At 47.2% G+C, this 15,342-nt stretch overlaps 1 protein-coding gene across 1 annotated transcript in view; it reads right to left on the minus strand.

The window, feature by feature from the left end:
* Nucleotides 1-15,342, minus strand: part of nfasca (neurofascin homolog (chicken) a) — a 245,789-nt gene that overhangs the window by 86,060 nt on the left and 144,387 nt on the right. The window contains exons 12-15 of the mRNA XM_038819461.1: nt 11,460-11,571; nt 7,539-7,723; nt 3,994-4,125; nt 1,314-1,457 (exon numbers count right to left, since the gene is read on the minus strand). Coding sequence (XP_038675389.1) covers nt 1,314-1,457; nt 3,994-4,125; nt 7,539-7,723; nt 11,460-11,571 — 573 coding nt within the window. The remainder of the gene's footprint in view (nt 1-1,313; nt 1,458-3,993; nt 4,126-7,538; nt 7,724-11,459; nt 11,572-15,342) is intronic.

Below are 15,342 nucleotides of genomic sequence, written 5' to 3' on the forward strand. Positions count from 1 at the left end.
TGCATGAGCACAATTGGATCAGCAATTCTCACGGGATCTATTCTACCCTCATGCTGATGCACCAACTTTTTCCAAATGCACCACCCAGCCCGACCTCAATTGCTATTAACTCCTGGCAGAGGCAAAAAAACATACGGTAAACATCAGGTAAAAATATTCCCCACTCCCTAAACCAATCGAACAAGTTGAAATATCTCATCCTGCAACATGTGGGATTCTCCTAGATTCTCCTTATTTCTAATGTTGCTGATATATCAAACACTGCACTCCCTGCCCGAGCGTTTTAAGCTACTCAATGTGAGATCCGAATGGGTGCCTCAGACATGCACAATATTAATGAAGGAACTCCGGGAAATTATTGATTAAATCCTATCAAAATCTCACCTTGGTTCACAGAATGGTTCCCAGCCAATCCACCAGCCAGGCCGTGGTATCAGACAATTTACCTTTGCATGTTACATTAATGGTGAGTAACGAAGCTTTGATTGACGCATCACTGATGATTGCGCTACAATAGCTTTCGTTCACTGTGCCTGCCAGGTACTTGGCTGATTGAGCAAAGACGCCTCGCAAACTCCCAAATGAAAAGAGTGTAATTTCATCATTTATAAACATAGACTTAAGGGACGATGTAGAGGAAGCCCTATCTCTCTCTGTCTGATATTCAGATTGCCTGTTCCGATTTGGGTTTTAAATTAATCCTAGAAAGGAATCATAGAATTTACAGTGCAGAAGGAGGCCATTTGGCCCATCGAGTCTGCACTGGCCTTTGGAAAGAGTACCCTACCCAAGCCCACATCTCCACCCTATCCCCGTAACCCAGTAATCCCACCTAGCCTTCTTGGACACGAAGATCAATTTAGCCTGGCCAGTCCACCTAACCTGCACATCTTTGGACTGTGGGAGGAAACCGGAGCACCTGGAGGAAACCCACGCAGACACGGGGAGAACGTGCAGGCTCTGCACAGACCGTGAACCAAGCCGGGAATCGAGCCTGGGACCCTGGAGCTGTAAAGCAACTGTGCTAAACACTTGTGCTACTGTGCTGCCCGTGCCATGCTGCCCTTAATCATTAAGATCGTCTGAAAATTTCCTTTTTCCAAATGCCCAGCAAACCCAACACCTTCACTTTATTCTCTCAGCTCAGCTGTGCAGTCCCGTTTATCAGCTTAGTTGTCCCTCTTTGAACGCTCTCCAAGGCCAACCCTCAAGGTTGGAGCTCAACAAGTTGAGAATCTGTGGGCTCAATGGCAAGCCGGCAATTTCAGTTCAGTGGCGACCACTACAGAGAGGCCAGCTGCCTCGAAACATACCAAGGATGCTGACAAACGCATTGGCCAGTAAGTATCCGTGCTCATTGGAGGCGTTGCACTGGTATACGGCACTGCTTCCAATCTGTGCCTCTCGGAAGATGATCGTATCCCCGTGAATTTCAAGACTTGGGCTCTGGCGAACCTCTTCAGAAAAAGAAAAAAGATGTTTCATTAATTGGTTACACACACACACATACACACTTGCATGCCCACGCAAACACACGCGCACACATTTCCTGACATAGACCATCAGTTGGTAAGCTCCCAACCTTTTCTAGATGGATCGCACTAATGCAAAAAAGGCCTTTAAAAAATTAAGTCATGAAAATTAAGAGCCATGTTTTTATTGTGGGATAAAAGGCTAATAATTGTTCATCACTTTACAGATTTGAATGATATTTTAACAAAAAAACATTCCTCCTGCTTTGCAGCTACTCCTAGCAGGAAATCTGCTGGTAGGTCAGTAACTTTCCATGATTAACCACGGTGCCAGACATTTGCCAACTGAAGCATCATGACAGTGACCTGGATGTGTCACTGTGGTAGTATGACTAGTGGTACTACGGTACTTGAGAGTGTGAGCTGCTATTGGTGGAGAAGGCTCGCTGCTCATTGGCCCAAGTGTTGCTTTCTCATTGGTCAAGATGAAGGTAACTCCGCCCAATGAGGCGGGGTATAAGAACCCGTGTTTCCCAGCAGCCATCGTTCTTTCTGTACTCGAGCTGCTGGGAAAACATCTTGTAGATTAAAGCCTTCAATTCGGACTATTCCTTCGTTTCTGTGGTTATTGATCGCGCATCAGTCACCCACTTTGCTGGTCTGCACCTTCTGAGTTATGGGTCTTGCTAATTTTGTTGGATCTCCTGCCTCATCTGCCTTTCCCAGTCTTGATGCCTAATAGAAAGAATGACATCCCCACACTGCACCAACGGGGCAGCATGGTAGCATGGTGGTTAGCATACATGCTTCACAGCTCCAGGGTCCCAGGTTCGATTCCCGGCTGGGTGGAGTCTGCACATCCTCCCCGTGTCTGCGTGGGTTTCCTCCGGGTGCTCCGGTTTCCTCCCACAGTCCAAAGATGTGCGGGTTAGGTGGATTGGCCATGCTAAATTGCCCGTAGTGTCCTAAAAAGTAAGATTAAGGGGGGGGGGGGTTGTTGGGTTACGGGTATAGGGTGGATACGTGGGTTTGAGTAGGGTGATCATTGCTCGGCACAACATCGAGGGCCGAAGGGCCTGTTCTGTGCTGTACTGTTCTATGTTCTATGTTCTATGTAAGCTGATGGACCCCCTCACTTGGTTTTGTATGGCGGCCGTTTTGAGGTCCCGGGGTAGAGTCCCTGGCGTACAAAGCTACTTTGGTGTCATAAGTGAGAGTTGGAGAGTTGTGGGGCACTGGCTTTCCCTACCTGCACCCCTTTTGATGGGCAGAGGGTGTGTGGAAGGGGGGGGGGGGGTGATGGTGTTTACAGGGCATCAAGATTGCTATCCCTTACAAACATCATCCATGTAACTCCAAAAACTATTGTACTCTAAATAAAACTGTTTGACTGGTAAAGCCAACCATGGTTTTAGATGATGCCTATTTTTGGATGGCAGTATTATTATTTCTAATGAGGCTTAAAAGATAAATTATTCTGAATGCGCCATTCAAAATATTTTTTGGCAGGAAAATCAATTGGTCAAAAATGGGCTTAATTTTACGCATCTTAAGTTAAAGTTTGTTTTAAAGATTACGACTGATTAAAATTATAGTTCATCTCCATTTCTTACAAGATCGATTAGAAAAACAGGCAAAAAGTATTCTTTCAGTTTTATTTGTGAATTTCTTATTATTTGTCCATTCAATGTGTTGCTTTCCAAATAAATTAACATGGTTCATCACTAACATTCTCTTTATGCATATAATTGTACGTATTTCATGTTAATTGATGCATAAAGCCTGAACATGCTTATACTGGAGAAGCCAAGAAAACATTGTGAAGAGATGCAAAAAATGTCACAAAAGAGAAAATTCAAAATTTGCTTTGTTTCAATTTAGATTTTTCTTTTCTATTGATGCATAAATTCATTACATGGTGGCACAGTGGGCTAGCACTACTGCCTCACAGCGCCAGGGTCCCGGGTTCAATTCCAGCCTTGGGTCGATGTTTGTGTAGAGTTTGCACGTTCGTATCGGCGTGGGCTTCCTCCGGGTGCTCCGGTTTCCTCCCACAGTCCAAAGATGTGCAGGTTAGGTGGGTTGGCCATGCTAAATTGCTCTTAGTGTCCAAGATTGGCAACGATAAATTGCCCCTGAGTGTCCAAAGGTTAGGTGGGGATAGGGCGGGGGAGTGGGTCTAGGTAGGGTGCTCTTTCAGAGGGCTGGTGCAGACTTGAAAGGCCTAATGGCCTCTTTCTGCATTGTCGAAATTCGATGGATTTTCGTTATCATACGTGCAATTATGCATTCTAAAAGAAATACTTGGCAATTTCATGTATATTTGGTTCTGAAATGCCAAATCTTTGTCTTCTGGCTCCCAACAGATTTATTTTAAATAATCTTCTTAAAAATGGCTTTTACAGGTTAAAATAATGGCTGCTGACCCTTCCAGTCGACAGTACCCCCATTCTTCACTGAGGAGCATTAATGAATTAGAGAGTACGCCAGGATCACCGGGACACATAGAAAGTTAACTCACTTTCGATAGGTTCACCATTCACCAGCCACTGGATATTAGGTTTGGGGTTCCCATAGGCTTGACACATCAATCTGCCATATTCCCCGGGAGCCAGCACCAAATTCTGTGGCTCGTTCAACCAATAAGGAGAAGCTTTGAGAATGGAAAATAAACACAAAGTGATTGACAGTTAAACACAACATCACCATTTCTGACAAATATGCTCATTGACTAGGTGCTTTTCACAGGAACTTCATTTGAAGCCTACTCGTGACAATAAGCGATTTTCATTTCATTTCTTTTTATAGATTGTGCTAATGTTTTATTATAGGGCAGAACTCTAATTGGGTTTGTTTGCTGGTCTCAGACCACACGCAAATGCATTAAAGATCTTCATAAAAATGGCGTCCTCAGTAACTGTTGGAACTCTAAGGGCAGAATTTCATACGCGCCCTGCTCGCTCGGTGGGCGGGATCACAAGTGACTGCGATTCCTGGTTCTTCCCATGATTAGGAATGTCAATATTCCATAAGACCATAAGACATAGGAGTGGAAGTAAGGCCATTCGGCCCATCGAGTCCACTCCGCCATTCAATCATGGCTGATGGGCATTTCAACTGCACCTACCAGCATTCTCCCCGTAGCCCTTAATTCCTCGCGACATCAAGAATTTATCTATCTCTGCCTTGAAGCCATTTAGCGTCCCGGCCTCCACTGCACTCCGCGGCAATGAATTCCACAGGCCCACCACTCTCTGGCTGAAGAAATGTCTCCGCATTTCTGTTCTGAATTTACCCCCTCTAATTCTAAGGCTGTGCCCACGGGCCCACAGTTCCAATCACTGGCCACTTATTGGCAGCCAGTGTAAATCAGTGGGTTAGCGGGGTTGATGATAGCGGGCACAAAGCGGGAACCGAGTCCGGTGTGTGGAGGCCATCGGCTGCAGAATGACCAGCGCCGGGAGACGCGGCAGGCGGGAGGGGGGGGGTTCCTGTCACCAGCAAGCCTGCTCAGAGGATGAGGTGCTCCCTGCTGAGTAAACAATATCCATCTGCAGGAATGCAGCTGGGGCTGAACCCCGCACAAAGGGTTACAGAGGCAATCAAACCTAATGTCCTGGGAGCTCCAGACTGTGCTGAGCCCAGCACTGAAAACACTCTCTCAAAACACCACCTCAACTCACTCCCCGAAACTCCCACATCCTCATCCAGCATTTGTTCCATTCCCGTTTACCCCGCCCGTGAACCCCAAAAGTTGGTCCGCCTGTCCATGCTCCCATGCACCGAGCTTGCAATTGCACAGGGGATGTAGAATCTGGGTCAGTCGGGGATTTCATCCCCTCAACAAGCAGTATGATTGTCGATGTGTGTGGCCAAACCCTTCACTCCATCGCTGGGCCATAGGTTCAGAGCTTCACTCCATTGCAGGGCCCTGGGTTAATGAGCAGAGCTTCACTCCATTGCTGGGCCCTGGGTTAATGAGCAGAGCTTCACTCCATTGCTGGGCCCTGGGTTAATGAGCAGAGCTTCACTCCATTGTTGGGCCCTGGGTTAATGAGCAGAGCTTCACTCCATTGCTGGGCCCTGGGTTAATGAGCAGAGCTTCACTCCATTGCTGGTCCCTGGGTTAATGAGCAGAGCTTCACTCCATTGTTGGGCCCTGGGTTAATGAGCAGAGCTTCACTCCACTGCTGGGCCCTGGGTTAATGAGCAGAGCTTCACTCCATTGCTGGTCCCTGGGTTAATGAGCAGAGCTTCACTCCATTGCTGGGCCCTGGGTTAATGAGCAGAGCTTCACTCCATTGCTGGGCCCTGGGTTAATGAGCAGAGCTTCACTCCATTGCTGGGCCCTGGGTTAATGAGCAGAGCTTTCACTCCATTGCTGGGCCCTGGGTTAATGAGCAGAGCTTCACTCCATTGCTGGGCTCTGGGTTAATGAGCAGAGCTTCACTCCATTGCTGGGCCCTGGGTTAATGGGCAGAGCTTCACTCCATTGCTGGGCCCTGGGTTAATGAGCAGAGCTTCACTCCATTGCTGGGCCCTGGGTTAATGAGCAGAGCTTCACTCCATTGCTGGGCCCTGGGTTAATGAGCAGAGCTTCACTCCATTGTTGGGCCCTGGGTTAATGGGAAGACTTTCACTCCATTTTGCCTTGAAAGCATTTCCTGACAAAAATTTTTAAAAGAACCAAAAACCCAATCTTTTCGTGTGAAAACTTTGCTGCTTAATTTCCCTCCTAATCGGCCTTGCTCTAATTTTAAGACTGTTGTCCCTCATTCTTGATTTTCCGAATTGAGGCGATAGTTTCATATTACTCAATCAAATTCTTTTAACATTTTAGGCAACCTGGATCTGATTTACCCCTCAATCTTCCAAACTTATGTGAACAGAAGCAACATTTATGCAATTTTTCCCATAATTTATCTCGATAAGGCTATAGCAGGTGGCACAGGTCTAAGTTTGAGATTATGCTGCATTGTTGATGCAAAGTTGAGGAGGCTTTACTTTGACCAGTGCAGGGCAGCACGGTGGCGCAGTGGGTTAGCCCTGCGGCCTCACGGTGTCGAGGTCCCAGGTTCGATCCCGGCTCTGGGTCACTGTCCATGTGGAGTTGCACATTCTCCCCGTGTCTGCGTGGATTTCGCCCCCACAACCCAAAGATGTGCAGCCTAGGTGGATTGGCCATGCTAAATTGCCCCTTCAAATTGGAAAAACTGAATTGGGTACTCTAAATTTATGTAAAAAAAAATAAAAATGCTTAAGTGCCACAAGTACTTGATGCTGAAAATGGGGGCAAAGGACAGAAAAAAAATTCCATCTCTCAGTACTGACATCTTACCATGAATAAATGATGAGTAAATTAATTTGGTCATAGAAATGCAACACAAACCTCTCTGAAGGCTTCCTTAAAAAACCTTTATCAGTCAGTAACTCCAACTTACTTCCAAAAGTTTTGGAGGCATTCAGTAAGATCCGACCGGTGAATCTGAGGGCTGAATGGCCTCATTCTGGGCATTTTCATTCTATATTGCTGTTGAGAGCAACTTGGCTGACAAGAGCTAATCTGCAGTGAAATCTCTCCCCAACTGTGATTTAAATTGAAACAAATCCTCTTTGAAACATATAAACCTCAGAGAAGACTTTGCAGGGTAAATTCTGAGAGGTTTTATCCCCTGTCTCCTCCAGGGCGCAGTCTCACGATAAGGGGTTGGCCAGTTAGGACTGAGATGAGGAGAAATCTCTTCAATCAGTGGGTTGTGAATCTTTATAATTCTGTAGCTGCTCCGTCATTGAGTACATTCAAGACCGGGAACAATCGATATCTGGACATTAAGGGACTGAGGGATATGAGGGTGAGGTGGGAAAGCGGAATTGGGGGGGTCGATCAGCCAGGTTAGTAAATGGCAGAAAAGGACGAAGGGGCCACTTGGCCTCCTCCAGGCCCTGATTCTACAGATGAAAATGTAACAGAGGAACATTCAATGTAACAGAATGCAGGGAGTGTGGGGGAAATGGGAGCACGAGCAGTGACTGTACGTATCTGAATCGAGTCCTTTTACTCATTACCTTTCACTCTCACTGTGATGGTGTGCCTTATGCTTCCCATTTTATTTGAAGCCAGGCAAAAGTACTCGCCCGAGTTTTCTTCGGAGACGTCCGAGATCCTCAATGTCTTGTTGTAGTTTTCGATTCGTACCTTTGGCCATGGCAGTTCCCCACCTTTCTTGTACCAAATAATATCCGGTGTGGGCCTGAAAATTAGAGGAATTATTTCAGAGACATGGATTGATTTGGCTTCAGGCTGAAGAAGTTCGCAGCTAAAAAATGGATCAGCCGTGGCTCAGTGGACAGGACCCGACTCCTGAGTGAGAAGGTTGTTCATTCAAGTGTCACTGCAGAGATTTGACCACACAAATCCAGGCCGGCACCCAAAATGCAGAGCTCAGGGGGTGATACACCGTCAGACGTGCAATCTTTCAGACGAGACGTCAAATTATGTGTCTGCCCTTCCAGTTGTGAATAGCGATGGACAGTTGACCAACAAATAGGAGGAGGCCACATTAGGGCAATTATGAGGGCATGAAAACAGAGTTGGCAAACGTGAACTGGCCAATTAGGTCAAGGGATAGGTCATTAGAGATGGTGCGGCAAACAGTTAAATGGATATTTCAGGATACACAGAATAAATAGATGGATTCCAACAAGTATGAAAAAGTCAAAGGGACAGATTCACCATCCGTGGTGAACTGGAAAGGTTAAAGATAGTATCAAAGTTAAAGTAAAAGCATAGAATTGTGCAAAAACATGTGGAAGGTCAGAAGATTGAACTTAACATAAGGACCAACAAAGGATGACAAAAAGATTAATAAGGAGGGGAAAATCAGGGTATGAGAAAAAGCCAGCCAGAAATATAAAAACAGAGTTTCTATACATATTAAAAACAGAAACAAGTCAACAAAATGAGCGTTGGTTCGATAGAAACGAGTCTGGAGAATTGATAATGGAAAACAAGCCAACGGGAGGTGGGTTGAGTAAGTGTTTTGCATCAGTTTTCAGTGTAGAGCATACAAGAAGCAGTTGGAAATCAGGAAATATTTAGTACAAGTAGGTAGGGAACTGCCATGATATTAGGAAAAATCATAGCCACCAGAGAGGTGGTGCTGAGTGAACGTTTGGAGTTACAGACTGGCAAATACCTGGGCATCTATGGACCCCACTCTCGGGTCTTATGTGACTGTTGAGATTGTTGGCGCTTTGATTTTAATTTTCCAAAACTCCCTGGAATCGTGGAACGTCTCATTAGACTGGAAGATAGCAAAAGTAATTCCATCCTTCAAAAAGGGAGGGAGACAGAAAGTGGGAAAATACAGGCCAGTTGGCTTTACATCTGTCCCAGGGAAAAATGTTACAAGCGATTATTAAATAACTGTTTGGCAGAGCACTTAGATAAGCTCAAAGTAACCAGACAGAGTCTACATGGTTTCTTGAAAGGGTTTAAGCAGCTTATTGGAGTTCTTTGAGAAAGTAGCATGTGCTGTGGTAAAGGGAAACCAGTGGATGCACTGTACTTAGATTTCCAGAAGGCATTTGATAAGGTGCCACATCAAAGGTTATTGCGGAAAATAAAAGCTCATGGTGTAGGGGGTGACATCTTGACATAGTTTGATGATTGCCTGTCTAACAGGAAGCAGAGAGTTGGCATAAATGTATCTTTTACAGGTTGGCAAGATGCAATGACTATTGTGTAACAGCACTCAGTGCTGGGACCTCAACTATTTACAATTTATATAAATAATTTGGATGGAGGGACTGAAGCGTTGGTTACCAAATTCGGAAAGTAAATTTTGAAGGGGACATAGGAGGCGACAAAAAGATCTAGATAGGTTAAGTGAGCGGACAAAGATCTCTCAAATGGAGTATAATGTGGGCAAATGTGAAATTGCCCATTTTAGCAGGAAGAAGAAAAAAAAAAAGCGTGTTACCAAAATGGTGAGAGAGTGCAGAGCTCTGAGCTGTCAAAAGGGATCTCGGTGCCTGAGCGCATGAATCACAAAAGACTAGTCTGCAAGTAATTAGGAAAGCTAATAGAATGCTATCATTTATTGTGAGGAGAATTGACTACAAAAGTAGGGAGGTCATGCTTCAGTTGTATAGGACACTGGTGGGACAACCTGGAGTATTTTGCCCAGTATTGTCCTTATTTAAGGAAAGATGTGAATGCATTAGATGGAGTTCAGAGAGGGTTTTACCAGATTAATACCTGGAATGAGTGGGTTGTCTTATGAGGAAAGGTTGAACAGACGAGGCTTGTATCCGCTGGAGTTTAGAAGAATACGAGGCAACAGGTAAGACCCTGATGGATTTTGACAGGGTGGATGTGGAGAGGATATTTCCTCCTGTGAGAGAATCTAGGGGCGTGAGTCCCATAATGAGTGGACAGTCATTAGCCGGACGCTTCCTGGTGCTCGGAATGCCGAGAAACCCAATGCCATCGAACGGGATTCTGTTCCCATTCGGGTAGATTTGGGGCCTCAGTGGGGAACGCCTCGACAAGGCCGCACTCGGTCCCGTTTTCTGCACTGAGGAGCTCCATTCTCGACCCCTTGACCCCCCCCACCCCTCCCCCAAGCTGTAACTCACCTCTGAGGGCACTGCCTGTCAGCGCCACCTCGGTACTTTTCAAGTGCCTAGCTGGCACCCAGGTGGCATTTCCAAGGTGCCCAGATGGCATCAGTAGTGCCAAGGTGCCACCCTGTTCAGAGGGCGAGCACCCGGGGGCCTCCAATCCCATGGGAGACCCCGATGAGTGCCGTTCTGCCTGATCCCCGTTTGTGGAGACCGGCACTGAACAGTGCTCGCCCGAGGTCTCCAAGGTGACGGGGTTAGGCGCTAACGCCTCGGGTAGATCGTGGGAATGTATATTAGAGTGAGACTGCCCAGCTCGAATATGCAGACTTGCTAAAAGAGTGATCTGCCCACAATGGCGGGATTCGCAACATCTTGCGAGATCTAATGCGATTGCTTGAGCTGTGGCGAGCCGGGTAGATTGTGGAAGAGGGATCTCCTGGCATCTACCAGCCGCGTTGCGCTGCCTTTCGGGCGTAACATGGCCAGAAGATCGCACCCTAGAACTAGGGGCGCAGAATGGGGTCACCCATCACCCATCTAAAATTGATATTAGGCACGGCAGCACAGTGGTTATCACTGTTGCTTCACAGCGCCAGGGTCCCAGGTTCGATTCTGACCTTGGGTGACTGTCTGTAGGGAGTCTGCACGTTCTCCCCGTGTGTGCGTGGGTTTCCTCCGGGCGCTCCGGTTTCCTCCCACAATCGAAAGACGTGCAGGTTAGGTGAATTGGCCAGGCTAAATTGCCCAAAATGTTAGCTGGAGTTACAGGGTTAGGAGTGGGGGATTGGGACTTGGTAGGGATGCTCTATCGGAGCAAGGGCCGGTGCAGGCTTGATGGGCCGAATGGCCTCCTTCTGCCCTGCACGAATTCTATGAAACATTTTTCTCTCAGAGGGTATTAAGTCTTTCAAACTATCTTCCTGATTCACAAGAATCAGAGTCTTTGAATATTTTAAGGCAGTGGTGGATTGATTCCTGGTGAAGAAGAGCATGATAATTTATCTAGATGGAGATTTGGGGTTATTATCAGATCAGTCATGATCTTATGTAATGGTGAAGGAGGCTTGAGGGGCTGAATGGTCTCTTCCTTCATGTATGCACACACACACCCAGCCTGGCCTGTATGTGACTGCAGCCCCCACAACAATGCGGTTCATTCTTAACCTGCCCGCTGAAGCGACACTCAGATGAATGAAACAATTACTGGCAACTGTTTACCCACCACAAGGCAGCTCACTGTGAGCATCATCTCCTTCTTGGGGCGACCGAGGGCGGGCAACAACGCCCCCCCCCCCATTACCAATGACACCTGCACTCAGGGAATGATGAAACATTTGTTAGATCTCTGCCTTCACGTACACTCCTGATGCGATGCATTCCAGTAGAAGGTCTTCTCCTCGTAGAATGATTCTGCTGCTGGACGTTCCCGTCGGTGACATGAACCTTGGGATTTGCTCTGTGACTGGTCGAGCTGGAAACAAATACACACAGCAATGGATTAACGCACAAAAAAAAAAACCCCCCAAAGAAAACAACATTAGGAAAAATAATGGGCTGGATTCTCCGTCGGCGCCATCCTCTGTTTCGCTGACCCGGGGATTTCCCGACGGCGTGCGGGGTGCCCACCAAGGGAAACCCCATTGGATGGCTGGCGGCACCGAATTGTGGTCATTACTAGTGAAGTTGCTGTTAAAATATGTGGTTAGATGTAAAGAAGATGAAGAAATGCAGTTATTTCGTTTTTTCAGAAGTTCAGGTCAGCTGTTTAAAGCCAGCACCATATCTGGGTTATGGGCGGAAAAGTTATCATTTATTTAATGATGGGGACATGATGGGTGGAATTTTCCAGAACAATGCAAGTGTCATTTTCGCAGTGAAAGTAGGCTCGGTCCGTGCCAGCAGCGATGACGCGATCTGGATCGTGATCCTGAGCCACTTAGTCAAATTTATTTTCTCCCTGCACCTGAAATATGCTGCACCTGAGTCGCCAGGTGTCTGATTCCCCACCCACCCCCCCCCCCCCCGGGGGTCAGCCGAGCACTGCAATCAAGCTGCGTTTAGACGGGTCCTCAGCACTCACTCTCAGTCAAGCCAGGAGGATTGGCCGCTCGCCGGCCTGCGCCAAGGTTCTCGGGGACGGGGCCCTGACAAAACCGTCGGACGCGGTGGAGGATAGGCGGGCAACCATCTCCCCACGTGTTGGCAGGAGTTCCCCGAGCAACGTGGCCAATCGCGTCTGGGAGGCGGTGGGTAGTGCCGCCAGTATGGCCAGGACGGGTTCAGTGCCGCAAAAAGATGAATGACCTCCTCCCAGCTGCAAGGGTCACCCACGGGATGTCACCGTTAACCTATTTGCCACCTCGCTGCCTCCCAACCCCCGACCTCCCGGTTTCTCACTCAAAATACCACAATACTGATAACTCTTGAAAGATGCAAATAAATGAATTTCAGTGTGGCGCTAACAATTGCACTCAAAGACGAGAGACAAGTACAATCGAGGTTTTATTGCTGTGTGATGCTATTCCTCCGACTGCAACTGTAGACTAGGGTCTGAGTGACTCACACGCATATTTATACACAAGCTCCCTGTGGGCGGAGCTAGCCGGCAGGGGCTTACCGGAGGAACCTGTATTACAGGTACAGCCATATATCTCCCTACTGCAGTACACATAACTACAGTGGTTATATCACCACATTCAGTAATGACAATCCCCAAACAGTCACAAATCACTTTTGTTGCTGCATCATTTTACTCATACACACCCATTTACTTCCTCAAGCCCAGTGTCAATCCGCACAGGCTTTAGTTTACCTCTAGGCCACAAATAAAATGCAGTAAACAAGATGGCTGCTTATCCTCTGTAATTTTTAAATTCTTTCATGGGATGTGAGTGTCTCTGACCAAGACCAGAATTTACTGCTCGTTCCTAATTCCCTGGAGATAAATTTGTTTGATGAATCCCTGGGGGTGGGGGGTGGGGGGAGGGGGGGGGGGGGGGGGGTCAGGAACATTAATCCCTGGGAGAGAAACTGGAATGTAAAGCACTAATGGTAATAGTTGGAGATCTACACTGGACCAGAAATGTACCTTATCTCCCCCCACCTCCCCCAGCCTTAGAAATTTGTCCCCACTGCACCATTGTTTTGTACATCAATGTTTTTATCCATGCTCACCAAGATAATGGAGGGTGTTGACCATTAGAACAATATCCATGTTGGGGGTTGTTCGCTGTCAGCATTAAGCTCTCCCAGATCAGCTCCAAGTTCACCGGGAGGAAGGGTCAAACTCCCTTTAATCTGCCCCAACAATGTGCCTTGGTGCCAACCTTTGAAGAGCATCTTTTACACGTTCCCATTTCCGACACTGGACATCCGCCACCCTCTCAGACACACCAACTAAGTGCCAATTAGCGCTGAGTTAGGGACCAATGCAGACCGGGAGCTGGACTGAGATGGTCCTGACCCATCTCACATAAAATTTACAGCAGCCAAATAGAGTCGCCAACCCTGAAGGTTTAATCACATGACCCCAGCCTCCAATCACCCCACCAGCTTGAACAAGTATTTTTCACATCTCTTAGTTGGTTTTTTTCTCTTGGGCTTTTTCCTACACAATCACCAGCTCTCAGGTGGCGCTGTCGAGAGATAAGGAACTTCCAATCTCTGATTGTCTCTGTGGCATCCTGCCCCCCCCCCCCCCCCCCCCCCCCCCCCCCACTGAGGACCTTGACCTGGGCTCGGGGTGGGCTCGTCACTGCTGCCCAATTGTCTGATAGGATGAATGCAGTGGGTATTCCTGACAAGAGGCTACAAGGTGGCCTCACTAATCTCGCCAACCAATGGTAAGATCCCTGTTGCCCGTATTGAATTCCGCCAATGACGTCTTCTAAGGACAGAGGGGTCGTTTCTTTTTTAAAATATATTTGGGGGACAATGTATAAAAACGTGCATTTATAGTGTGCATTTCAGAAGACCAAAACGTCTGAATGAGCTTTGTCGCCAACAAAGGACTCTTTTTTCATAACCACTGCTGTAATGTCGGACGCAGAGCTGTTAATTTGCACACAGTGAGCGGCCACTAACAGCAGCAATCAGGTCATCTGTTTATAGCCAGGTTGATTGTGGGATAAGCATTGGTCAGGACACGAAGGAGAACGAGCTTACTCCTCTTTGAAGCAGCATCATAAGATCTTTTGCATCTGCCTGAGTGAACAGGTAGTTCCTTATTTAACATTCCATCGCAAAGCCAGCACTTCCAACAGTGCAGCAACCTCTAAATATTGCACTGTTGGGGCCCTGCAGTGATCAGTGTTGCGGGGGCCTTTGCTGTTTGCGGTTTATACAAATGATTTCGACATGAATGTAGAAGGGTTGACCGGGAGTCTCGTGGACGATACGAAAATTGGTGGGCTGGTAACTCTGAGAAGGATAGCCTTAGATTACAGAAGAATATAAATAGGCTGATCAATGGCAAATGGAATTCAATCCACATAAGTGCGAGGAGATTCACTTGGGCAGGGTAAACAAGGCAAGGGAATGAATGATGAACGGGAGGACCCTGGGAAACAATGAGGATCTGAGGGACCTTGGTGTCCATCCTCACCGATCCCTTAAGGTAGCAGGGCAGGTGATTAAAGTGGTTAAGAAGGCATATGATGTACTTGCCTTTATTGCCCGAGGCATAGAGTTTAAGGGCAGGGAGGTTATGCTGGAACTATATAAAATGTTGGTTAGGCCACAGCTTGTGCGCAGTTCTGGAATCCACATTATAGGAGGGATGTGATCGCACTGGAATGGGTGCAGAGGAGATTTACCAGGATGTTGCCTGGGCTGGTGAGTTTAGTTATGAAGAGAGATTGGATAGACTGGGATTGTTTTCCTTGGAGCAGAGGAGACTGAGGGGGGACATGATTGAGTTGTATTAAGTTATGAGGGACATAGATAGAGTCGGCAGGAAGAAACCTTTCCCCTTGGTGGAGGGATCAATGACCAGGAGGAAGTGATTTAAGGTCGGGGACAGGAGATTTAATGGGGATGTGAGGAAAAGCCTTTTCACCCAGAGGGTGGTGGGAGTTTGGAACTCACTGCCTGAAAGGGTGGTGGAGGCAGAGACCTTCAGAACATTTTAGAACTATCCAGATGTGCACGTGCAATGCCACAGCAGACAAGGCTATGGGCCACGTGCTGGAAAATGGGATTAGAATGGTTAGGTGGGTGTTTTTGACCAGCACAGACGTGATGG

The sequence above is a fragment of the Scyliorhinus canicula genome, chromosome 15, assembly GCF_902713615.1.
Source record: "Scyliorhinus canicula chromosome 15, sScyCan1.1, whole genome shotgun sequence".
Classification (NCBI taxonomy): domain Eukaryota; kingdom Metazoa; phylum Chordata; class Chondrichthyes; order Carcharhiniformes; family Scyliorhinidae; genus Scyliorhinus; species Scyliorhinus canicula.